General features: G+C 41.1%; 1 protein-coding gene across 4 annotated transcripts in view; it reads right to left on the bottom strand.

Annotated features, from left to right (window-relative positions):
• Positions 1-27,933, bottom strand: part of SNTG1 (syntrophin gamma 1) — a 222,100-nt gene that overhangs the window by 12,739 nt on the left and 181,428 nt on the right. For all 4 annotated transcript variants that reach the window (XM_083622996.1, XM_083622995.1, XM_083622994.1 and 1 more), the window contains 4 exons: positions 26,383-26,454; positions 18,697-18,849; positions 10,907-10,999; positions 2,203-2,313 (listed from right to left, as the gene is read on the bottom strand). In XM_083622996.1, the coding sequence (XP_083479122.1) occupies positions 2,203-2,313; positions 10,907-10,999; positions 18,697-18,849; positions 26,383-26,454 (429 nt within the window). The remainder of the gene's footprint in view (positions 1-2,202; positions 2,314-10,906; positions 11,000-18,696; positions 18,850-26,382; positions 26,455-27,933) is intronic.

Here is a 27,933-nt window from a genome sequence, read left to right as displayed (position 1 = left end):
CCTGCATGTGACCCAAACACATGGAATTTAATCTGGAATAAACTCCTCTCTGAATTCTTTTATGAAATGTATCACAAAAAAACAAGTTTATTATTGGCTGGCAATTCCCAATGAGCCAATATTTTTTTCCTTAGAACCGTATGTGAGCAAGACTTCCTCTATCACTGAAGATTATAAAACTAGATTTAGTGTTATTTTATGTTCAGTTTGTAACTAAAGCTTTATGTCCAAGCGGGCAAACATGACTGACTGGTCAAATGTGCAGGCGGCTGCTTTAATAGCATGGGCTTCTCAATTGTCAGGATCTATATATATTTCCCCCCTGTCAGAACTTACCTTACAATGGAGAAAGATTGCTAGACAGGTTAATGTTAAAGCTACTGGCCAATAAAATATTCTGTCAGTGACTGCACAACAACCCACATTTGAATTCTCTGTTCTTGATTAAACATATAGGTATAAGTGCAGGTGAACGGGAATTTGCTCTTTTATGAAGTAAAGTCTGACAGAAAATGTAAAATGCTCTGGCATGCTGCTCTATGCAATCCTGAGACACATGCTCAAACACTTTTACAGGGAACAGGCTTTCACAGCAGTACTTGTAATAATTTATCCTTTACTCACATGCTATGAGGAGGCACTAAAAAAGAACATATGGTTGTTGTCCCTTGCCCCATTTTCTTCCCTGTAGATAAGCTGTCCTAGCATCAGATGTCTCTCACTTTGAGGGTTTGCAAGTTATAACAGAAGCATAAAACAGGAAGCTGCTTCTTCATAACATGCAAAAGTTCTAGGACTCAGACCAGCGCCACACAATTCAAATGGTTGGTGCTGACCTTCAAAAACCTAAATGGCTTCGGCCTTGTATACCTGAAGGAGTGCTGTCACCCCCATCGTTCAGCCCGGACACTGAAGTCCAGCGCCTAGGGCCTTCTGGTGGTTCCCTCACTGTGAGAAGTGAGGTTACAGGGAACCAGGCAGAGGGCCTTCTCAGCAGTGCCGCCCTCCCATCAGATCTCAAGAAGAAAAATAAATATACAACTTTTAGAAGACCTCTGAAGGCAGACCTGTATTGGGAAGTTTTAAATGTTTGATGTTTTTATGTGTGTTGCAAGCTGCCCAGAGTGGCTGGAACAGCCCAGCCAGTTGGATGGTGTATAAATAATAAATTTTTTATTATTAAAGTAAATAGTCTCCATTCCTTCTGTTGTATATCCACAGCACATAGACAAATCCACTAGCATTCCCCCACCCACACCACAACTGTTGTTACAGCAACGCTTTCTGACAAAGATTAGGAATCAGAGGGAAGGAAGGTGTACAAATTCTGTCTCAGCACAGTCTGTTGTTACCAGGTGGCTGAGAAGCAGGAATGGCATCAGCTACCTGATATAATAAATGAAGTAAGTATGTGGCATAATTTCACCTGGGTAGTTTAGCATTCATAGCATATGCTAAGCTCTGCCAAACCACAAAGTTGAAATGCATACCTAATAAATATCCGTAGCACCCTTTATCACAATGTACTGTTATGTGTTTGGGGGAGGGGCAGACTCTCCATAATCTCTAGACCCAGTAAAGAGCTGGAATTTGAGCAAGCTCATGAATTCATGAGGTAAGAAAAGTTTGGTTAATTAAAAGCCAAGTGCTGTTGCATTCAGTTTAGGATCACAAGCCAAGGCAGCTTCACATAGCTAGCCAGAGATAAGCCAAGCTGTTAACATGTTGATGGCCCATGCTGGCATCCATCGGTCTCAAGAGACAATGGAGCACACCCCATGGGGGTGCTATGTTAGGAGCACTCAAGTGACCTCCCCGGAGTACAAGCAGTGTGTATGGTTACAGCAATAGCCTTTTTGTATGTGTATTAAGAGATAGATAATACCTTAAATAACTGGACTAGCTACTGAGGGGCAGACTTCTACACTGAAGGAACTGTCCTCTCAATGTCCAATTCCCTACTGAATGAAGACTACAATGCATCAACCTAGTTATCGGCTTGGCTTGGCTTTGCATGCAGCTCTGCCTGATTTTTAGTTTACCTTTTTCTAGTTCTCAGACAAAATAGCAACAGAACTGAGTGTTCATCTTGTTATTTAAGCATCAGTACATGAGCCTCAAATTTTGTTGTCTTCCCTGCCCCTGATTACTTGTTCTAATATCCTTCAGACAAGGGAAACATATTGGAGTTCTTACTTTTACCTTTGCTTCAATCTGTTTAGTATCTGGATTTTGGAACAAGAATTTGATTTTGCTCTTGCCATCATCTGAAGACCCTTTAAGCTGGGAAAACTTGTACCGCCATAGTACAGCCTAAAGGGGGGGGGGGGAGAGAAGAAGAAGAAGAAGAAAAAACATACACAGGAACATCAGCACACAAAATATAGGCAGAGAAAAAGTCCTTCTAGGGAACTTTATAACGTACCAATGATAATAAAATTAAACAAGAGCATTGTTCTCTGCTCCGAAATCTCTTTGATCATAAAACTGCATTACATTTTGACAGTGTCTGGTTCAGAGCAGTCAGGCTGCATTTGTGAAATGTTCGTTGAAATCCTTTTAGCTTCGTCTGACCCTCATTAACAACAAAAGATAGAAGTAAAGTGAAGACCCCAATTTACACTATGTCAAAGATGTGGTAAATTTCATCTCCTGTCCTGAGCACCTATTTATTTGCAGATTAACTCATTTTCCTAGTGCAAAGTTATTGTTCTGATAACTTCCATTTCAATAAAATTGGCCAAATGAGCTGATGAATGTTATGTAATGGAGCAGGGTTTCCAAATGGCTTCCTACCTGAGGGGAAAAACATAGGACCATCATCTTGTGCTTTAGAACTTCTTTCTACCCATCATTATCAAACTATATCTGTATGCCCATTTCTAGGTGAGACAAATACACCAATCAGATTGCCACACATGGGACTTTGGCTTCATTCAGCTCTTGTGAAAGCAAAGAAACCATCTGTAATTCCAAAACTGTAACCTGGGGCAATGGACCCAACTGCCTTTAGAGAAATTGTTCCCCAAAGTATGATGAAATATTACAAACTCTACCTATCAAGGGACACGGGTGGCGCTGTGGGTTAAACCACAGAGCCTAGAACTTGCGGATCAGAAGGTCAGCGGTTTGAATCCCCGCGACGGGGGTGAGCTCCCATTGCTCGGTCCCAGCTCCTGCCAACCTAGCAGTTCGAAAGCACATCAAAGTGCAAGTAGATAAATAGGTACCACTCCGGCTGGAAGGTAAACAGTGTTTCCATACAGACATAAAAAATAGGGTATTCTCTAAAAATACACATCTCAAGTGTCAAAGGCCAGGGGAAAGAGGTAGTCCTTCAGCATTCACTGAATACGGGATGTGAATAAATGGCCTTCTTTAAGTTTTCGAGATGTAAACATGGGCTGCTATATGTAAGCCTTATGAAGATATTCAAATTTCTGGCAAAGTGGCAGGTCTGTGGGAGTACTTATTCAGGTGCACGCCTCAGCATCATGTACACTTGGTACAATAGTGTAGCATCCAAGCTTTTTACAGCAGTCTTAGCATTCCATTCTGGATGTCAGGATTCCCTCACACAGGTTCACTCAGTTCTTAAAACAACAGTTTAATACTAAATGTTAGAACATATTATAATGTAATATACAATGAGCACATTGGGATCTCTGGGCTGGGTAGCTGAAGTTCATAAATGCAAATTTATAGCCAAAAGTTATAAAGTTTCCAATAGCCAGAATAAGTTTGGCTTTCCAAAAGTAACAGGTATTGCTGCTCAGCATCAGATAAATACAAGTTTTGGGGTTTTAAGCCCTCAGTGTAATTTTTTTGTATTTTCACTTGCTGGTTTTATAATGGTGGACAATTTTATAATTGTTTGTACTGCAGTTCTTTTTTTAGTTTAATTGAAGCCTCCCTGAAAATACAGTTGTATTTAAGCTGCAGGGTTTACATTTAGCAAACAAATTAGAAGATTCCTCCCCCCCACACACACATTAATGTGGAAAATACTAATAGAGATAATGCTCTGTAATCCTTATTTCCTCTAGGTCACTATTAACCCCAAAGTGAAGAAGCAGACACTGAGGGTGAGATATTTAACTTGGGTATAAAATTGCTATGCTGAGACTTGCCATCTGGTTCATCATTCTGTTTCTAGCTATGGACTAATGCCTAAGGGAAGCTTACAAGAAGGGCAAGATGGTGACAACCGTGTTAATCTGAAGAAATAAACATCCACTGATTGATCTTTGCAAACTAATCTAGCATTCTGGGCCATAACTGCAATCAATTTCAGAGGGTTAAATTAAGCATGTTAACCAGTCATCTCCAGCCTTTCATTTGCTTTACCCCTGCCTCTAGACTACCGATAAACTTCATTTCAGCAATGACACATTGTGCAACTTCCCATTCTCAGATTTTAACAAAAGAACAAAAACGGTTCCAACTAAATGCCTGGGATATAGAGCAAAGTCTTGAAAAGATTGTAATGTTGGCACTAGGTGTGACTCCTTAGAGAAGGATTCCAAAGTCAAAGAGCCACAACAGCTTCTTTGCAGCTGCGTATTATATCTCTGTTCAAGAAATTTCTTGCATATGGACCTCTACAGAAGACTTTTTAGACACAATAAGATTGCTATAAGATGACTAAGCTTATTAATCAGGGCTGGGTGGGAAATCTCTGTATGAGTCCCAATTTACAATGCTGCTTTCTCTAAACCATGACCACTTGCCCCACACCTGATAGTCTCATTTGTTGATGCACTTTCATTACCCTTCGAAAGCACTTGATGCAAGATCCTAATTGTCCATTTGCAGATGCTGTTTGGGCATAGGACACCTGCACAACATTGTAGCAAGGATCATGGACTTAGAAGGGCTATAGTGATGGGGGGGGGCTAAAGCAAGGGGAGAGGGTTTGCCTGGTGCCTGCCTTCACATCTTCACATCCAGCAGAGACCTTTTCGTTTTCCTAGACTGCTTTAGCTTCTCAGTTGGCCTTCATTTCTATCAAATGATTTCTTGCTGCTTTTATCTAGCTATCATTATTATTTCTGCTATTGCCTGCTGGTTTTTTAAAACAAGTGGTGTTTTTTTTTGTATTCTGTTTACATAAGCTGCCCTGGAAGCTTTGTTGAAAGGAGGGTTACAAATGCACATGTTCAGAAGGTCAAAAGTGAGCAGGAAAAAAACCAAAGCACAAAACCACTACAAACCATGCAATGGCGGCCATCCAGGCACCAGCAAACAAAATGTACAGTATTTGCAAGAAAAAGTTAATAAGCACCCTCCCTCTCTAACTTTTCTGTGATCTTTTGATCATCACAAAACTTCTCATTTTCCAGTCCAAATTCGAGGATAATGCAGTATTTCAAGAACTGCTTCTCAGCAAAATGAAAATAATGGGAACTATCAATGTGCACTTGCTAGGAAACATTATTAATTTGACATTTCATACTACAACTGGCTGAACATATTTTACCCTATGTCAGGAAACCTGAACTTCCTACCTAATTTGTTGATTCTCACAGGCCTGGTGTGAAATGGTTTAGCATTAACTGCCTGAGCTCTGGACTTGTGTGCTCCTCATTTCCTCTTCTCGTATGGCTGCAAGGAGGAAATTGGAAACTTTGGTTTCCATTCTGATTTACCCAGTGTATTGTTACATCCAAACTTCAAAGAGGTTCATCTGAACCATAATGTAGAGTTGGGGTGGCCAACCTGTAGCTCTGCAGTTGTTGTTGCACTACAACTCCCACCAGATCCAGACACTGCGGACAAGGCTGATGGGAGTTGTAGTTCAACAGCATCTGGGGGGCTGCAGGCCTAGGAAAATAAACCAACTTCCTAAACCATGGGTTTGTTGGGATTTGGTTAGTTAAACTCTGGTTAGTTAAAAATGGAAGTGAAAACTACTGTTCTCCTTGTGCCTGCACTAGAGGAAAACAGAGGGCAGGGTGGCTAATGAAGCCCAGGCTCATTCCTGCAACACTCAATTATAGTTTTGCATTACATCCAAATGAGGCTGACATAGCTCTTGTTAGAAACATCTGTTCCTCTTGATTTTATTAGAGGATACATCTAATTGGAAAAAAACCTCTAAAAGCATCACATTCTTATTGCTCTTGACATTGTATCATGCAAACACACTGTTCCAAGATGGGCTTAATACATCCTTCCTTGAATTCACTTTTGTTACAAAGCTTTGCTACTTAGCAGAGCTTGGAATTGGCACTCTGGGAAATAGGCAGTGTATCAGCCATCCCATCATGCCAGCTCGTTCCGACCAAAATGAAAGCTACCCTCAAGTGTGCCAGGTGCTGGGTTTGGAGTGGTGAAGAATCCTGATTACTTCTTAGGCACTTGCTTTTTTCCTTGTTTGGCACAAGTGATTTAATTTTAATTGGAAGCTGCAGGGTTAGCTTCATTGCCAGCTAATAATGACCTGATTTCAGAAAACATGGAAGCTGCTAAAGCCATCTGGCTTTGTGGGTTGAGGAATTTCAAAACCAAGAATATCCCTCTTGGATAACACCAAGGATCCATCGAGTCCAGCATCCTGCTTCTAGAAGTGATCAGCCGGATGCTTTTGGGAATTCTACAAATATGTCAAGAAGGCATCTGTTCTCTTGTTTGCCCCACAACAAATAATATTCTGAGACAAGCTGCCTCTGAATTTGAAGGTACAGTTTAGCTGCCATGGTTAATAGTCATTCATAGGCATATCCTCTGTGAATTAATTTTTATTACCCTCTGAAGCCCTCTCTCTTACATCTAGTGGCAACAACTTCCATTCAGTTAACTCTGTGATGTGAAAAGGACTTTCTTTTGTTTGTCTTTTGTGGTAGAGAATCAAGTTTGCCTGCAGAAGGTCATGGGTTCAATCTCTGGCAACTCCAGGTAGGGCTGGAGAAGATTGCCTGCCTGAAACCCTGGACAGCCACTGCCAATCAGTGTCAAGATTACTAAGCAAAATGGACCAATCATCTGACTTGGTATAAGGTAGCCTTTTATGTTTATGGGGAAGGGCTACAACTCAGGGGTACAGCATCTGGTTTGCATGAAAGTGGTCCAAGGTTTAATTGGCTGCATCTCCAGTTAGGAATGAAAATATCCCGCATCAGAAACCCTGGAGATCTGCTGCTTTATCAGTGCAGTGGTCTGTTTTGAAATAAGGCAGCTTCTAGTGTTTCTATTAATGACCACAACTTCCAGTGTTTCAGTCACCTTTTTCATACCAAGCATAATTTATGCATAGTTATGCTCAGGCTAAAGGGGCGGGGAGTGTTACATAAATATTTCCTAGTTTGGTGATAGTGGTAATGAAACCCTAACAATACATACTATACAGCAAAGCCATGATACTGGATTCCAATAAAGACTGTAGGGAGTTGATTGCTCTTTTGGACAGAAAATTACAATATGGGAACTGAAACAACGACTAAACTACCATCAATATAATGATAATGACACATTTCCATTTTCTGAACACAAAGTGGTAGGTGACAGTCTTGAACTGGCATATGGTACCAGGGAAGAATTGGTGGGGGGTGAACAACTTGATACTTCATCCAGATAAGATGGAAATGCTGTTAAAGGCTCCATTCATTTGAAGATGAGTATCCAATCTCTTCTGGATGAAGATGCTTTTTCTTCCAAGGTATGTACAGATGGATATGCTCCTGGATTCAGCCTGCACTTTTTAACCAGCTTTGGCTTGTTTGTCTGCTTGAGCCACAGGAATTGATCCTGGCTTCTGTATTTGATCCATAGTAATCCAAAGGATGCTTACTAAAGAATAATTAATTTGTGCTTCGTGTAATTTTAATATTTGTATGCTTTGTGTTTACACTTCTTGCTAGCTACTTTAGATGTTGTTTGCTATAGAAAAGTGAAGTAATAATAATCAAGAACTACAAAGGCTTTGAAACCCAAAGGCCATCACTCATCACCCCAACCCCCCGGTTTTCGATGAATGGCAGGAGAGATAAAAAGGTAAGGATCTCAAGTTTGAATTATTCAACTTTACTGGCATCATAAAAGGAAAAGCAGCAGTAGGATTTTGTCTTCACTCATGAATTTCAAAGATAACGTAAAGGCTTTTTGAGTTTCTCAAAAAAATAAAAATACCAGGATAGATTATGATATGCTGTTATGAGTGTTGCTGCCACAAGTAATAAATTGTAAAGATCAATAATATTGGGTAGCAGTAGCTTTCTACTGAAAAATACCATTGCTGTGAGGTAGGAACCTTCATAGTACAAGCTCCCATGTGATCTGGAACCCTGAGCAATCGGTTCCTCCTCTTGTATTATTGTTAGCAGTGAGCAGAATGTCAGAAAAAAGCTGTTGAATTCCTATGCTTGTGTCACCAACCTCAAGGAAGCTTCCTAATTGGACCAAAATCTTGGGCTTAGTCCCTTTATCTGCTTTCTGTGGGCAAGCCTTCTCCTACAATTCATGTGACTGGTGACAGCCCCCACCTCACCATGTCCTCAAGAAATGGATTCACTCAGTTGAGTCAGAGGCTCTCTCAAAGTTTGGTGAGAAAAGCTCAGAGATCTCAAAACCCTTCTGGCATTTTCTTGTGGGCCAGATCAGGGACTTTTCAACACCGCTGAGCAGTGATTTGTGTACTGATATGGATGATACATGCAGAAACTCTCACAATTTTCCTGCACATTGCTTAGCTGATCAATAAAGGCCCTGATTGATCAGAAGTGCAATTTTTGACATGAAAATTGAAGCTGTCAGAAATTTGGCCCAGCTCTTAATAATAAAAGCACAGTAATGTACACAAAGAGAATATGGATGGGGGTATGTGATAGGTTCCAAACCAAATTTATTCTTCTGGTCAAGTAAATACCTTGGGAAAATAATCTGCAGTATTCTTTGAGGAGGCTTGGGGTATATTTTGGCAGTGGGGGGGGGGAGAAAAATCAATGGAAAGGCACCCACTGACTTCAGTGAAGTATAGATCAGGCTTGCGGTAATCATGATAATGTAAAAGCTGATAGTATGTCAGTGGCCTGTCAAAGCAAATTACTTGCTTCAGGTGAGTGAGCAAAGTAGGATTTTATAAGGCTAGAGAAAATATTACAAGGACTGAGGCTGATTCTAATGGTTTCTGTCTGGAAGGCAGGTGATATTTCTCTTATTCTGACACTGTTGCCAGCTGGATATGTTGATTAAGATATCTGTGTATGGTTTCTTCTGTTTTGAAAATATAAATCCGAAGCCATAACTATGTTAATAGTTTTGTTAGTGCAGTTTCCTATCTGATGGATTCTATCAGAGGAAACGGTGTTGAAAGAGATTTTAGAGGAAAGTAGCACCATGGAAGAAGAAAAACAAACTGTGCTTTGTTTTTCATGACTCTCATAGAGAGAGTACAATCTTGACATTTGACCAATGTGGATTGTGATTTTTCTATTAACATCTAGATAATAAAACAATCACCCTGATCCAGAGAAAACAATCTGCAAGTAGAAACCTATTTCACTCCATATCATTTGTTGTGAGTGGGAGTAGGAAACAGAAGCTGGCACAGGCAACTTTTTTTTGAATGCATTATAGGTTATCAGCACTGTCAGAGCTCTTACTATGGAGGGGGAAACGTCAAGAACACAACCAAAACCCCATTCTCTGCTTCTGGCTCCCTCAATCAGGGCCACGGAATGAAGGGCTATGATTCAAAAGCATATTGTCTGCATGCTAAAAGCTTCAGTCCCTTTTCTCATTTGTTTAAGAAATTTGTAACAATGGGCAAGTTTGCATGGATTACATTTATAATTGGGCTTGTCAAAATGAGTTTCTCCCCTTCCTCCTTGAGACTGGAAAATTGGCTGAGTTTATTCTTAACCAGTTAAAAGCAAGAATGGACTCTGTCATTCTCCCAATGGCATCAGTGTGAGTGCAGTGCTTAATGCTGCTCCCCCCTCCCCACTTCTCATAAGCACCCAAATCCCAGTGGCAGCACTTTCTGCTCTTGTGGTAACAGTATGAAGGGTTTATATTTCCCCAAGCTCCTGGCATCAAGATTGCTGCTGTGGGAAGGAGGGTGAGGCAAGGAAAGATGTCTCTGCACATTCTCTGCCACCAGAGCAGCAGCACCTGCTACCAGGTAAGAGAGATTAGGTAAAGAAGGAGTTCATCTCTGAACTGAATTAGAAAAAAACTAAACTAAACTGGAAAAGAATTCCAGAGATTCAATGCTTCTCTTCAAATGGAATGCCATATTGAATGCCAAACGTCATGTGAACTTTGGCCATATCTCTAGAAGTTTGTCCCTTTAGAGCTTTTGAATTGTGTGCTTTATGATGTTCATGGAGAAGAGGGAGAGAAAAGGAAAGGAGATGGAACAAGTAGAAGAGCAGGGGCTGTAGAAAAGGATCAAGTCATGCATTCCATCTCAAGAACATTCTACAGAAATAAGTCCTGCAGAAACTATTTTAAAAACATATTTAGAATGTGATAGGATAAAATTATTATTTATTAAATCTCTATACTACCCTTCATCTGAGGATCACAGGGTGCTTCACAATATAAAAACAAAAAAATACATACCATAGTAACAAATAAAAACAATACCCCCAAGTTTTAAATGCCATAGATTGTTAAATTAGCCTAAAATCTGGTGTTTTTGCCTGGTACTTAAAGATATGTAACGAAGCCTCCCTGAGGAGAGCTTCCACAAGCAGGGATCCACTGCAGATAAGGCCCATTCTCGTGTTGCCACCCTCAGGACCTCTCATGGAGAGCATCAGATTATGATCACAGGGTCCAGGTTGGTTCATATGGGGGAAGGCATAGACAACATAGTGACAGACTTCAAGCAATGGCTCAATTTAAAAGATAATTATTGGAAATGAATCATTAATAGCATGTGAACATCTTCTCATGGCCTTACCTTTGTTGCAGCATCAAAGCATACGAAACCCATGCCAAAGTCTATGGTAAGCCCCATAAGATGACTCTCCAGAACACAGGCATATGTTTTGCACTAGGAAAGATTGAAAAACACAGCATGTTAGATAGCACTTCAGTTGAGTACATGTATTTTGAAAAATTATAGCTAAGGGGAAATACCTGTTTAGTTACTAATTAGCCCTGGCAAGTACAAAATACATCTTTGCAAATAACACAAACCCTTAGACATTCAATCAACTGGCTATTTGCATTCCATGAAAGAGAGCTTCCACCTCTACCTACATGGAAAACACATAGGGGCTGAGTGTGGAGGCAGAATAGCAGGCAGCAGCGGCAGAAACAGGCAGGGGGTTGTAGGGGTGGCGGCGGCAGCACTGCAATGCAACACTTCCCATTTTTCCTCAAGTGGTGAAGCAGGATGTGCCACCCCTGACTATCTGGCTACAATTTAGCATAGTAGGTAAGTAAATACAGTGGTACTTTATGGACAACTTGAATTAAGAACACTGCAAACCTGGAAGTAGGTGTTTTGGTTTGTGAACTTTGCCTTGGAATAAGAACATATTTCACTTCCTGTTGAGTGTGTTCCATTTGTAAACTGAGTCCCCCGCTGCTATGGGAAAGCACGCCTTGGTTTAAGAATGCTTTTTTTTAAGAATGGACTTCCAGAACGGATTAAGTTTGTATACCAAGGTACCACTTTATTGGAATTCAACTGTCTTTGCCCATTCCTCAATGTAAATGAAGTAATTGAGAGTGAAATGCATCACCTCCTAATTTCTGATCTCACATGGAATACATCTCTCACATATGACTGGGGACACATGCACCTTTGGTAAATAAAGAGGCACTTTTATATGCAGCTTTTATGTCCCATTACTTTAATGCAAGATAAACATATTTTATTGGAAGTGAGTATGTAAACAAAATATATAATGACTAGGTATTTGCTGTTGATGTAATGGCTCATCAAAGAAGACAAGGGATAAGAAGACTCTTAGGTTCCCTGAATTTTCCTAGTGAGGCTCTTGTGAACTTCAATCTAACTATTTGATGGACCTGCATTTATCTATTTTTATGATTTGTATTATAGTTGACCCCCCCCCAATTCATTTTCAAATAATTTATGTCAGGAAATGTGTTGATAAGGGCAAATGACCAAACTTCCATTGCCAGCAAGTTGCTAATACAGCACTTCTAACATTTAAGGAAATCGGAAGAACTACCTTTATTTTGAGTTTCTTATTTCTCCAACCCCCCCCCCCCCCCATGCAGTGTGACATTTTGGTTTGCATTGATAAAATGAAACTGTTCAACACTGAGTTTCAGTTAACAACAAATTACATACTCCCACTGAGCTCCTTGTTTGATAGTTGGCTTCTGGTTCCTAATGCCAAGCTAGTACTGCTCAGCGCAAATTAGGTATTTTTCTGATCAGAACATCATTGTCAAGATGTGAAGTGCACAGCAGAGCTTGAAAAGGCCAAGCTACTCATGACAGAAGTGCTTATGAAAGATGCTACCTTTTCACATTAAAGTCAGAGACAAATCTCTTGAAATGCTTCTGAGACTGATGGAAACCCTAGTTTAGAGCTAGAAGAACAATGACTTAAGGACTTTTTATACAAAATAAATGTTTAAACAGAAACTGCCAAGCAGAAATAATTTGATCGCTAATTAAATTGTCCACTGCAAAGTGATTCCTATCAATTTAAATTCAGATTTCTGTTTTCTGACAACAGCATCCCCCCCAAAAAATTCTCTCAAATCATATAATTCATAACTAATATGATTTCAATAAACAAACAAATAACATCAAAACCTAAAGTGGCTCACCTGTAAATGCAGTCAAGATATGGAAAAGCACCTGCACAACCTACTGGTGGAACTTTCTAGAAAGCTCTGGAAGACTGGGTATGCTGGATCCCTTCCTTTACACCCCTGCATAGTATCAATTACTGCATGGCCTTTGGGAGAAATGTCCATGGTGGCAACGATTTGTTTCCTGAGCACTTTCTGCAAGACCTCTGCAAAAAAACTTTCACATTTTAATGATGTCAGCCTCTTTGAGGCATGTGAGGCAGTGACTGCGAAGGTCAAGAACTTTACTCACACAGTTGCCACACTTTTTGAAGATAGCCCTACTCAGCATCAGGGCAAAATTCAAGGGGGGGAAATAAAGAGTGGAGAGGAGGAGCATAGAGTGAGAGATATCTCTCCGTGCCACTGCTTTTTGCACATGAAAAGAAGGGAGCCTGAAGGGCTGACTCTAGATTCTTAGCCCATACAGAGATCACAAATGAGTTCACATGGATGAGAGGGGCAAATCCAATGCTGTCAGTCTTCCAAAGCTTCCTAGAAGGTCCCTGTAAACAGCCCAGGTACATTCCCATATTTGGAACAGAATAGAACACACCAAGAATAACCAGTTAGTTGGGACACTGAGATGGGTATTCATTGCACTACTTATATGCTATACATCCACATTTTTAAAAGTGATCATTTTGTAAACATATGCAGGTTGCAAAGTATGTGTCAGGTGTCTAATTCCCTTATCAAACCAAAAGGGTTACTAGAGCTCTTTGGAACAGCAGTGTTTTGAAACAAGTGCCATTCAATATGCACCACCTTCGTGTGGGACAGCTTTTTCAAGTAATTCTAGGCAGCCCATGTTTAGATGTTGGCAAAGGCATAAAAATAAGACAAACTAAAGTGTGATATCTTCAGATGCTAAAGGAATTGTCCCATCCCAAATAGGTGGGGGAAAGGTAGGGTTGAATGGAAGAAGAGCCACAGAAATTTGGTCCATAGCTGAGGAGGCAAGCTTTCTTGAGTCTGCATTCGTCTCCAGGGCTGTTGACTTTAGATTATTACTTTATTATCTCCCATGACAACCACAAATATTTGGTGGGAAGCAAGGAAAGTCGGGGGGGGGGGGGAGATGGAATGAAAAGAGCAAGAGTCCATTCTAGAAAAGCTCTGCTAGCAAATGGATAGTATGAATCATTTCTCAACTGCCATTGCCAGAGCAGTCCTCAAAAAGTATCATTTATAATTCAAACTACTGGGACATATTTTCTATATAGCATGATAAACAATTGGATATAGCTCAGATGTTGGAGCCATGTGTTCCACAGGTGAATATGGCATGGCTCAACAAAGTATAAATACTGGCATGGATCTGAAGAATTGATCCATGGGATTTCATTATTTCCTGCCACAACAGGCACTTGTTCCTCTCCTCAAAAGGTAAGGCCCAGGCAGGCACAATATGTGACCCATCAGAGTAGCAAAATAACCAGACCCTAGAACAGTGATGGAATAAAATCTTTATTGACAGCAAAAGGCAGGGTAAGGGTTGACATGACATTGGGGCCTGGATTATGTAATCATTCCATGATGGAACGGGTCTCCTGGGTTTGGACCACCCCAAACCCATTTCATGGGAGTCAGCCAGTGCTGAACTTTGTGTAGTGCAAGCCAAGCAAGCAAGGTCTCACTGGGTGACCAGGGTGCAGATTCCAACCAGGCACCTCAACCCAAGCTTGGAGGTGCCATGGTCAATTGTCTCCTCAGGCCCTTTATGGGCTCTCCCATCCTATGTGGATCGTGCCTAATACCATTTCTGCCCTCAACAAACAATGTTGTTCCGCCTAACAAAGGAAGACCATAATTTCACTGGGGAAAAGGTGAGAGGGAAGTGCCAATCAGGTTGAGTGAAAAAAATTATTTCCGGCCCTGGCAACCAGCTACTCAAAATTGCTCAGTGAAGGTTCTAACCAGAGGGTGGGCGGGCCCCAAGTGGAAGGCTTTCCTCTCCCCTTTGCAAGGGCATTTTGCTGCAGTCTATGGGCCCCAGTGCTGGTGGGCAAAGGCATTCCATGCTTACTGGGTGTGGAACGAGAATTCCTGAGGTGAAACAGCATGTGAGGGACGGCTGCTAGGAATCATTGCTCCCCCCACCCCCAATATGTCGAAGCACCTTTCATATTCATGTGCAAGGAACTTTGATTCCAAGCCTCTGAATGCAATCCAGAGAAATTGAAGTCTGCCATTGGAATCAAACTTAGCATACACCATTACACATTTGTGTATATGTGAATTGCACTCAACTAAAACAATAACAACTGCATTCCTGCATCCAGTTAATTATTATTAGTCCTATCAAAGTTGGAAAATTTAGAGCAGAGTACATAGATGCAGATGCTGTCTCTTTTTTTTGCAAGATTTCCGGAAAATGTTTATTGTAAGAGAAATAAAATTAAATACTGGGCTTAAAATGATTAGCAAAAACTAGTACATAAAACACCCAGTAAACGTAATAGGAGAAAATAAATGATTTTTTATTTTGTGGGTGAAACAAATCATTCCACAGAGAAAAATAAAAAACGAAGTAATCAATGGAAAGCCTCATAAGCAGCCATATTTGTGACTCAACTGCTTGTTAAAGCTCACCAACTTCATGTAAGTTTTATTAACATTTAGTCTATTATGTAGTAATAAATGTTATGGGCATAAATGTTTAATTTTATTAACTTGCAAAAAAAAACACACCCCACAATTGCTTCCTTTTGTCATATCCTTCAATTATAAAAATGATTAAAACACAGAGATCATTGTTCTGGAAACAGAGCCTCATAATTCTTTTCAGTCCCTCAGATACCTTACTTTAGGGTTTGGATGCTCACTGTTACACACATTCATAAACGTACCCCTATCTCAAATTTCTGGGCAAAGTAACTTCTTTATGTAAAGGACTGCAGTGGCACCTTGTGTTGAAGAAGTGATGTGGGTTACTTTAAAACACAGGTGTGAGGAACCTGTGGCCCTCTGGATGATGCTGACCTACAGCTCTCATAATTCCTGACCATCAGCCCTGCTGGCTGGGGCTGATGGGAGCTGCCATTTTCAACACGTGGCGAGCCAGAGGTTCCCCACACCTGCTTTAACCTGTGTGGCAGGTAAGCATGAGGAAGTAACTTTAGACTGAAGGAAAGTTCTGTTCTAAACGCACTGGCCATCCACCTTAGTGTTCTAATTTAGCAGTTCAATACCTCTGCAAGTGCTAGATTTGCTCCATCAATCACTTCACCTAAGGATCAGTCTTCCCCTCCCCACTCCCCCAGCTACAAAGCTATGAGTAACAAGCACAACTCCTAGCAGGAAATATTGAAAGGTGAAAGATTATAACGGGCTTTGAGCAGCTGTCACAAATTGGTAAAGAGATATTAATGTGCACCACAGGTTAGAGTGGTAAAGGGTCAGTCTCTAGCCTCTCACTCTCTGGCTCCTAATCAGAGGTTTTATTTCACCTGTAGCTTTTCAGCTTACTTTAATTAATCCCCTTTGCTGTGAACTTGGAGAGAATAAATTGAAGAATGCTGCCAAGAGAGCACATAATGTCAAAGTTCGTACAGATCTAATATAAACTGTTAAAACATTACACCTGCCATAAAAAGAGTGAATTATTTGCTTTTGATTATTGATTTCACACGCTGAAAAAGATGAAAAAAAAAACCCTATTCGGAATGAAAGTTTCCCATATAAGAGGCAACTCAATATTTAATCTACCATGTGCAAAAAGTACAGAATCTTAAAACTGGGTCTGTGAATAATTCAGTTGCCCTAGTTCAGGAGCAGAAACTGAAGCATTATGTTCCTCAGGCCCCAAAACCTGAAGTATACTATAGCTTAGTAGGAGATGTTTAAAGTGGGAGAGAATTCAATGGAGGAAAAAGCTCATCCAAGCCCATTTCTAAAATGGAAAAGGTTCAGAGACTCTTGGCTACTAAGTTCATGCCAGAATTCCAGTTTTCAAAAATCAGTGTTGGAACAAAATCATAAATGTAAGTTTGAATTATTAAAAAGTTCATAAAGGTACAAATTAGGATAAACTAGTCATGCTGGCCACATGACCCGGAAGCTGTACCCTTGGCCAATAAAGCGAGATGAGCGCCGCAACCCCAGAGTTGGCCACGACTGGACCTAATGGTCAGGGGTCCCTTTACCTTAATAGTTGTACATTATGACTATGATTTAAACAAAGCTGTAGTGCATATCCTACTGATATCCTACTGATCTGAGTGAGATGAACTATCTGCAAATCCATTATTCAACAAGTAGAACACACCACTGCATACATTTCCTAACGAGATGCATTTTCTTTTGTAAAGGTTGCCCCATTATATTACAGAGAAGCATTCCCTGCCCTCAAGACACTAGGTGATTTTCCCAGGTTTCTATGTGAAAAGAAGGAGCTTTGGCACTATTCTGTACATGTAAAAACTCAAAATAGTAACCAGGTTGTGCCTCTGCCAACTGAATCAATCTGATTGATCTGCCAAACACTGGGTGCATATCAACTTGAAACACATTGTAATTAATTGAAAATGGGCTAAGAGGTTTACAGGGTTAGAGGGGAGGGGAGTCGTTCATCAATCAGTATTGCAGAATCGTAATACTTGCATTAAAAGTGCATTATTTGTGATCCGTGACACTATTTTGATCCTGGATAAGTTGGGGAGAAGGGAGAAAGCTGACTTACTAGAACAGGAATGGATGTAAACGATACCCATTAATATAAGAGATACCCATCCAAACATCCTATGTATTTCAAAAGGATGAAGTATAATAAAATAATAGATGTTCTATTCTTATAAATATTTACGTAACAACATAGTGACTCCCAAGTTCTTCTGCCACCCTGAAATCAGGACTTGGTAACATACATCTCACTGTCAACCAGAATGTTGTTGGTGTGAGTCCACTCAGGGACAACTGTGGGAAAGATTCTTGTATTGCAGGGGTTGGGCTAGATCAGGCATGGCCAAACTTGGCCCTCCAGCTGTTTTGGGGACTACAACTCCCATCATCCCTAGCTAACAGGACCAGTGGTCAGGGATGATGGGAACTGTAGTCCCCAAACAACTGAAGGGCCAAGTTTTGCCATGCCTGGACTAGATGAATACCTTCCAACCCTACAAGTCTATGATTCTATAAGTCCTGATTTCTCCTTTACCATCCCATAAAATTCCAATTTCTCTTTGTCCTCTTGAATAAATTCTACCATGAGATCAGAACCGCTATGCTGATAGTGACTAGCCCAAGGCCATACAACAAGCTTCATGGATAATCTGGGCCCAAGTTTCCCAGATTCAAGCTTCTAGCCCCACTACTGGGATGCACCGTACTGCCACACCATTGTTTATCCTTATCTCATTAGCAGATACTTTTCATTTCCAAAGCGAAAGCTAAGAAAATAAGCAAAATAACAGAAGGCTACAACTCAATGCTTCTAGCTGCTGAACCGCCATTTTGGTTTGGCCAAGAACATATCAAACAACCACACCTAATCTCATTAGTGCTTTCAATGTTTGGGTTTCAAAAACTAAAAGTGTATACAGAACCCTATCTTGTTTTGTTTTCAAATGAGATTTTTTTCCTGTATGGAAACAATATGTAGTATATCATTAACTCTTTTTCCCATTAAATATTCCAAACCTCCCCCCTCCCCCCAAAAAAAGTCTTTGGTAATAACTATCACTATCACCAGTGCTTTTTAAAAAAAAGAAAAAAGAAAAAATGTTTAGGGGTTCTCTCATTTTCCCACTCATATTGAAATACTGCCCCTCAATGAGACCAAACTTAGATTCACAAAATGTTTAGGGGTATGCATACCCCTGCGTCCCCCCAGAAAAAAGCACTGACTATCACATAAAATGTATTGCATAATAATAACCAAAAATGAATTTGACACCGCATGGTTCTTACCTGTATTCGTTCCACTTCTAAAAAAGTTGCTGATTGGAAGGCCTTTTCCCATAATATGAGGTCACATTCTAATTCCACAGAAAAGTAGAGATCCTCTCCCGTTTCAGACTGGACACCAAAGCAGTGTTTTCGACGATCCAGTAGATCACTGTCCTGATGAAAACCTGGAGTTATATAATCTTGCATACATCAATTAATATTTCTTACAGTACAGACCCACATGTTAGATGCAGAACAAAGTGCCATGTAATTTTTATTCAGCCTACATTAGTCTCAGCATATAAATGGATTTGAAATAAAAGAATGTTTTAGAGTTTTCACGCCAAGTAGCAGAGCACAGTTTGGCTACAAGGATTCACAGGTGCCAGTGTCCAATTTCTGAATAGTTCCCAAAGTTCCCAGTCTTAAAATGTCTCAGAAGTGTGTCATATATTTTGTGTATTCATGCACAGAAATATACACCAACAATTTCTTTACTCTGCTGAAAAACACTACAATTTCTTTTTGGCAAGGCTTCGGATAAAGAAAATAAACCAAATGCATTCAAACAGTTCTCAAATTATTGGACTTTTCTGCTATTCGTTTAGCAGTGAATGTATGTTATCTGTCATAAGGGCTGCAGGCTCTTGAATCTAGGCCCGTTGGAGGTTTTGAGGTATCCTGCTTGAGAAATCAAGGCCCTCCAAACAGTCTTAGGCTATTTTCCACAAGTGGTGGTGTAATTAGTTTTGTTGCTGTTGTTGTTGTAGTTGCAATTTGCTGGTTCTATAAACTAAATTAAGGAACCTGCGCTGACTGGCATGCACATATAACTAAGAATGCTTTCCCTCCACCGTCTATGTGGAATTAACATTTACAAGTGATGCATCCAGATTTAAAGGTACTTGGGGAAATGTTGTCATTCTCTTCCACAATTGAAAAGGAGGGTATTCTCATCACTCTGATTCTTGAGCAACAATCTACGCAATTAGGGGCCTCTCCTTCAAATACAAACACACTTCAACATCTTGCTTCTTTGCATAACCCGCCACCAGGATTCTTTGCCCTTTAGACCCAATTGTACACTGAATGATTTCTTCTGAGCTGAACAACTCCATTGGGATATGTTTGCATTTCCCTGCATCTAATTTAAATCACTTTTAATCCACCTGGGGATTTCACTGAGTCCTTGGAGTCTGCTTGGAGCTTTGTTCCTAAATGTAATTAGCCTTCAAGCTCACTGCATGGCCTTAAGTTGCCAGTCATGATCTCATAACAAGGGGACTGTTAAAATAATGTGTGGCTTTCTGTTCCATGAAGAAAGAGTGGGATACAAAATGTCCTATAGCTGCTGATAGTGCATAGTTAATTTTTAAAGGTTTTTTTTTTTTAATATAAAAAAGAGATTAATCAATTTCATCCTATTTCCCCTTTACAAGTGGTACCTCGGGTTAAGTACTTAATTCGTTCCGGAGGTCCGTTCTTAACCTGAAAGTGTTCTTAACCTGAAGCACCACTTTAGCTAATGGGGCCTCCTGCTGCTGCTGGGTTAAGCAAAGTTCTTAACCCGAGGTACTATTTCTGGGTTAGCGGAGTCTGTAACCTGAAGCACATGTAACCCAAGGTACCACTGTATACTGTTCTCTAGCCAATCATGGCCTGTGATGCATTTATGGGCAAGCCACATCTCTCTGCCTTACACCTGACATCAGAAGTTTGAAGAACGGTGTGGGCCTGTTTGCAAAAGGTCTCTCAAACAGCCCTTTGTTGTGCTTTGAAGTCCCAACAGCCAGGGCTTCAAAGTACAGAATCACCTGATGTCATAGGGATGTCAGGTGATTAACTGCCCACCTGTCAGCTGCAGTCCTCTAGGGTGGGGAAATAAAGACCAGCCCCACAGGCCAGAAAAGTTCCCCCACCTCTGCTGTAGTGCAATAAAGTTTTACCAATTCACCTGAGTGGGTCAACTCAGAATACAGTGGTGCCCCGCAAGACGAATGCCTCGCTAAACGAAAAACCCGCAAGACGAAAGGGTTTTCCGATTTTTAGCGGCTTCGCAAGACGAATTTCCCTATGGGCTTGCTTCGCAAGACGAAAGCCCATAGGGAAATCTCTGGGGACAGTGGGGAAGCGCAGCACGCCTTCTCCTCTGTTCCCGGACCTGTCCTGAAGGCTTGCGGTGGGAGGAGGGCTTTCCTCCCCACCGCCAACATTCAGAAGGCTGTTCTGAAGGCTGGCGGTGGGAAGAAAAGCCCTTCTCCCCCGCCAGCCTTCAGAAGAGTTCCCGCAGGGCTGCCTAGGCTGCGGATAGCAGCCTGCTGCCCCGCGCGAGGGGCGCTCTGCTTCAGAGCGCCCCTCACGCCGGGCAGACTTCCGCAGCTTGGGGAGCCCTGCAGGAGTTCCCCGCAGGGCTCTCCAAGCTGCGGATAGCAGCCTGCTGCCCCTATCCACAGCTTGCGGATAGCAGCCTGCTACCCCTATCCGCAGCTTGGAGAGCCCTGCGGGGAAGTCCTGCAGGGCTCCCCAAGCTGCGAATGTCTGCCCCGCGCGAGGGGCGCTCTGAAGCAGAGCGCCCCTCGCGCGGGGCAGCAGGCTGCTATCCGCAGCTTGGAGAGCCCTGCGGGGAACTCCTGCAGGGCTCCCCAAGCTGCAGATGTCTGCCCCGCGCGAGGGGCGCTCTGCTTCAGAGCGCCCCTCGCGCCGGGCAGCAGGCTGCTGTCCGCAGCCTAGGCAGTCCTGCGCGAACTCTTCTGAAGGCTGGCGGCGGGAGAAGGGCTTTTCTTCCCACCGCCAGCCTTCAGAAGGCTGTTCTGAAGGCTGGCGGTGGGGAGAAAAGTCCTTCTCCCCCCGCCAGCCTTCAGAAGAGGTCCGGGGACAGACTGTCCCCTGGACCTGGTCTGAAGGCGGTCTCCATAGGAACGCATTAATTGATTTTCAATGCATTCCTATGGGAAACCGTGCTTCACAAGGCACCACTGAGACTGTGGGGGTGGGTGTACAGCAAAGACAAGAATGTATTTAAGCATGTACAAAATGCCTTTTTAAAGAAACCCATCAACAATAATCAAACAGCTGAGATTGGGGGAGAGGGCACATGGTTCAGAGGCTGTGTTTTTCAAGTGGGCCTGAGATTTAGGGATGCCAACATATTATGACAAGATTTCTAAATGTTTAACTGATATGTACCTGATATGTACACATTTAGCAGGTGAATTTTCCCTTTCATCTCCATGGCACATAAAGCTAATTGCATCTCTCCCCCTTAAATAAGGATATAGAGCTTTCTGTAATAAATGGGGAACAACTTTATTAAGGATGTTTGTGCCTTGCACATGTGATAAAGAGACACAGGACAATTCAGTTTAGATTTTGCTAGTGGATCTTAGGAATAGCTAGATTTTTATTTTAATTACATAATGGATGCTTCTGAAATCATCTCATTGATTTAAGCTGATGTTCTACTGAGTAAGTAGGTGCAGAGCTGAAACATCAGAATCTTCTGAGGTTATTAGAGGCAAAGCAAGAAATGAAACTGACGAAAGTAATGTCAATTTCACCTCATTCACTGGGCTTTACTGAAGGGAAAGACTTGTCCTTTTCCCTCTTGCAGGCAGCATCCAAATGCACACACCATTAAAAGCAGCGGTGAAGAAAACCGGCATCCACACACTGATGCACATTCAAGCACCCATCAAAAATGAAGAAAAGAATCTAGATGTGATGACATGCATCAATAAAAGAAAAAAGGTTTACTTGAAATTGTAGCAACTGATAGCTGCATGAGGAAAACACATTATATAAATTTTAAATGGAAAATAACGGAAGAGAGCCTGAGCAGAACATGTAACCATGGGAAAAAGATAGAAAATGAAATGGAAAAAGCTATCAATCCCTGCTCCGTTTTCTGATTCCTGTCCATCAAAAGATCTCTGTGCCAACTCATCTGCTCCTAGCGCAACTGTGATGTGCTACTTTCTGCTATCCTCCTGGTTTGTATTTTGAGATTCACATATCTTGGATAAATATGCCAGAACTGATTAGTTTGCTTCTTTCATAATGAGCTCAGGTAAGTTTGATATACTAGCTGCTGATGTTTCTTTCTATATATTAGTACTTGGGCATTTGACTCCTCCTTTGTATTGTAACAGAGGAAGGCTCAGTCCCAGTTCTTGTGCTTCCAAGGCTACAGCTGCTGGAACTGCACATGACCCTCCAGATGTTGGCTTTTAACTACTCTCACCCCTGACCATGGACCATGCTGGATGGGGCTAATAGGAGTTTCCTTTCTTCTTTATTTTATTCCTTTTTTATTCTTGCCTTTTTTATTATTTCTCTTCTGTAGATTAGTTTGGCTTTTATTGTATTCTGTGTTTGAAACTTGTAATAAAATTTGATTAAAAAAAGAAGTTCCAGTTTATTTCATAGTTGGACATAGTGACCGATTCAGGTTGAGGGGAAAAGAACAGAAATAATTCCAGATAAAACTTGATAATCATTATGACTTTAAAAAAGAAAAGAAAAATAAATTACATGTAAAATGGTTCACCAGCCACACAACACGCACATTCAGGCAATTATCCAATCACTCATCTTCAAGCATCATCAATAATCAATTGTAACTGATTCCTAAAATCTACTGAAGGTGCTGTCTTGTCTAATACATGGTCAAATTAGACACAGTGGAATTTCCATACACCAACCTGTAAACATTTTCAGATTCAACTGATTTACATAACTTATTCCAGTTTCTAATGTCTGGAGACAGAACCCTAAAAAGAACTTTATGTTGAGCTAGGTACTCAAAAAAGTTTGCTCTACTTTTTGTTGTTGTTGTTGAAAGTAGGGAGTAAGGGGAATGCAAATGTAATAAAGCCTGTAGCACAACTGTCAAGTACTTGGCTCATATCCCAGAAGAGTTTAAACCAGCATCTCTTCTAATGGGAAAGTGCAACACTTGCTGGCCTAATTAATACTGATTTTCATGTTAAGTGAGAGCAATACATCTGTCTAAGGGAGACAAGGACTTAAAAATAAATTATTTCAAATTAAAAGTACTCAACAAATGCCAAGGTTTGGCATTATATATATTTGGTCTGCTGCTTCACAGACTCTATTTCTCTCTGTGTACCTTAAAAGTACCTTGTAAGTATGATACTCGATGCAAAATAATTCAGCTTCTCAAGCTTCTTGATGATGGAACTGAAAGAGACTGGAGATAACCTGCTCTGAACAATGTTTTTTTTGTGGCCCCACTCCCTTCATTTATGGGCCCTGGCTCTGGTTGGACAGCACAAGGAATTTTCAACATGTTGACACAATGCTCAATAGTAACTTTTGAAAAATATCTGCTCAGGAATGCAAGCCTGTCGACAGACACTGCAGATACCTGTCTTTCTTAACATGCAGTGCTAGGGAAAGCTTCAAAAGAGAATTGCTTCATGTCCCGTTCCCTGCCTGTCCCGTCCCCCAAACCATTTGGTGTGAAATTTTCCTTTATAGAAGTCCCATTATCGTGTTCAGTTAAGCAGAGGAGTATCAGCATTAGTAATTGTTGATTGTTGCTTAAATGGCTATTGCCAAGGGGAGCTATTGGGGATAGAGAGGGAGAGAGAGCAAGAGCTAAATGAGGGGAGGAAGGAGAATGAAAATGAGAAATTGGAAAGCACATTTGGAGAGAGAATGCCAGAGGCAGAAACAGGGGAGTGAATTTAGGATAAAATGATGCCTCTTCCTTGTGCAATAAATGGACATGATGCAGAAAGACTGGCTTGGTTCTAATCATTGCCTTGAGTCCAGCCATTTGTGTGCTAAGAATTACTTATGCACACAGTATATCCAGGCTCAGGGCCTTACCATGCCTAAATGACACTGACTAGATGCTACAGCACTGAATCCCTAGAGACTATATTAAATTAAGACTGAAATGACTAAGTTTCTGAAAAAAATGGTTCATCACTTAAGGATAAATTACAATTTTCAAACTAAGTGTAATGGGAGAACATATCTTAACACTTCCAGTAGAAACTAGTAGTCTTCATTTCTTGCCATAATGTTGTGATAAAGCTGAATTTATTTTCCGATCACCAGATGCCACGGTATAGTAAAGTTGGGCAAATGATGGTTTTAAATTCAGCTCCTGTTGCAAGGCATTAGCCAAATAGCCACTTCTACTTCTATAATCCCAGACACGATATACTGTGAAGTATTGTTGTGCGTACATTAGCTTTTTTAACAACTCCCTTTAAAATTATTTGTTATCATTCATTTACTGCTTGGCATTTAGGGCTCTACATTTAAAACAAATTGGACTATCATAAACCCTATCTTATTATGTTTCATTAAATGTAAAGCACAGATGGCACGTGAAGATAAACATCAGATAAGAATAATTGCATTTTTACACTCAATACTTTAAAAATACAATTTGGCTACCAGTTTGTCACTTCTCAATGGTGTTTATATGATACAAAAATGAGGGGGGAAGTCACTTAAAAAGTGATTGTGTGTACTGATCAAGGTGATTCATTCATTCATATTGCAAATGTGGGAACATTTATGGTTACGATTCCTAGAGTCATTTGTGAAATTGCCCTAAATTTACAATATGGTTTCATGCAAGCTGTGGTATCATTAACAAACCTCACCTAATATTTGGAAGCAGATTAAATAAAATTGAATAATGAACCCAGCACATAATCTATTCAACAATAAAGCGGTTAGGGCTGGTTCCAGGTTTGAAGGGACTCTTTTGGCATAATGCCCTCTGGTGGGTCTCTCCCATATGAGTGCTTACTTCACCCACTGTGACAGTTGAGCACTAGGGTAACTTGGGGCCACCATTCCTTTGTCACAATTCACAACTTCTACAATGCACAAGAACACCCCTGGAGCACCCCCAATGTAATGTAGGTCTCAGCCATTTAAATGTCTCACAATTTCTCAGCAATGCTACATTGTGACTGGCTTGGGACATTGTAGGAAAGTTAAATGGTGGCTCCAAGCTGTCCTCATGCTCACTAGAAGCCTGCGATGAAGGGATGCAGCTCAGGGGCAAAGCAAATGTTTTGCATGTAGAAGGTTCCAGGTTCAATCCCTGGCACCTCCAGGTAGAACTGACCGTGCCCCCTATCTGAACCTCAAAGAGCGATTGCCAGTCAGCACGGACAGAACTGAACTAGGTGTACTAATGTTCTAACTTAGTATAAGGCAGCTTCCTATACTCCTGAAACAAGGGGGTTTGGAGGAAGCATCAGTAGCCAGTCATGCTCTGTGTCGGTAGATGTCAAAGCACCAGACACTGTCAAAGGTGGCCCAGTGCTGACATTGGCCATATGAGGTGCTGTAGCTCAGGCCTCCTTGAAAAATCAGGCCCTCAGAGTTGGAAACTCTACTCTACTCTGAGGTGTATATGGTGTCTGTGGAATGACTATGATTGTTCCGTGTTAAAAGAAAGGTTCCTGACAAAGCTACCCTTCTTATTCCACATGATGCTTACAAGGTCAGTGGCAAAATCTTAGCCCACATTAAATCCTTTCCCCCAAATTATTTCTATCATTTTGAAACTGTTCACACAGACCATTTTTCTCCACCAACTTGACTTCCATGGGATATTTTGCTAGCAGTAGTCAATGACTAGGTTGTGTTTGGTGAATACAGCCATCCCTCCTTCCCCTCAGTACAATGAAGTTGCATTTTTATTCTTCATACCTTGAGAATTTTGTACATAATCTCATATACAGAAAATGTTCTTTCGGCTCGTGTCCAGTCCCACGTAGTAACCTTGGGTGAAAATAAACAAAATTTAATGGAACTGATTTTTCAGCCAGTTATATCGGTTGGAAAGTAATGTCAAACTATGGTGTACAGCAGGGGTGGGAAACCTTAGGCCTGAGGGCCAAATGTGGCCCTCTAGTCTGGCATATATGGTCCTTGGGACTCTCCTTAAGCCACACCCCTCCTCACTTGCACCCTTTTTCTGCAGGCTATGCCCTCAAATCCTTCTTGAGTGTTTTTGTCTGGTTGGAATGTGTCCTTGAGCTCTGATAATGACTCCCACTCACCCCTGTCGAGGTTAGAAAGGGTTAAATCAGAGGCATAGCTGGAGGGGGGGCAATGTTCCCAGGTGCATTTTTCTAGGGGGTGCTGTTCATGCCGCCTTGCCAACCCTGCACCACTTCACAAGGCTGGAATCTAATCTGAATGATTCAACAAGCATAACCTGAAAGCTCTGCAAAGCCAATCTCTGTGGGCAAGCTCCTTACAAAAGCAGTTTCAGTGTGATATATCCTCTTTATTGGACACATGCCAAATAAAACACAGCATATTTACATGGCAAGGATGCCACACAGAGGAGGACCTCTAACAATGATCTCAGAAGGCAGCCAAGTTTGTTCACATGGGAGTAGACAGTCCTTCAGATATCCAGGTGTCAAACTATAAAGGGTTTCAAAGGTCATCACTAGAATATTGGATTGAACCTGGACGCAAAATGGAAGCCTGTGTAGCTAGTACACTAAGGGATTCATATACTCCTTATATGTGGCCTGTATGAAGAGCCTGACCTCAGCCTTCTGGACCGTCTGAAGTGTCTTTTTTTTGTTTTAGCATCCTGTTTAAGAGCTTACTCAAACTTTGGGCCTAAAGAGTTATATTTCTATGCACTGAAAAGTTTTCCCTTTCTTCTTCCTTATCAGATCTGCTCCAGGACAGGGAAAGAATCAGGCAGTCCTCTGTAGCGTGGTCTAATGCTGGCTCCCTCGGCCTGAAGCAAGATGAGTGCCGCACCCCATAGTCAAGTTTGACTGGACCTAACCATCCAGGGGTCCTTTACCTTTACCTCATGTAGAATATATTGCAGTAATCTAAGGAAATGAACCAGGGTATCTCCCCAACCTCATTCTTTTGTTATATGGTCAGAAACAAAATTGTACACTAGAAGAAAATTCTATCAAGATTTTTTCCCCTCATACTTATTAGCTATTTCCTCATGATTATGACATCAACACAGAAGGTAGTTTCTGGAAACATGCTGTGTAAAGAACAGAGAGTTTCTAAGTTTACAGAGAAATCTCAGTACTGGGAATGGTCAAAATTAGTTGTAAGGTCATTTCTTTTCATAGCAATTTTGTGTTAATAAATCAAATTTCCCCGTCACTATTGTTGCTTTTCCTTACAACAGAGCTGAATGAAATGCCTAGGAGTAACATAAAACCTTTATATCAATTTCATAAAAACCATTTAATGGGCAGCCAATAAATG

This window comes from Podarcis filfolensis, assembly GCF_964270895.1.
Source record: "Podarcis filfolensis genome assembly, chromosome: 7".
In the NCBI taxonomy this organism is placed as follows: Eukaryota; Metazoa; Chordata; class Lepidosauria; order Squamata; family Lacertidae; genus Podarcis; species Podarcis filfolensis.
Note: the sequence above shows the minus strand (reverse complement) of the source record. Positions and strands in the feature narration are given on the sequence as shown.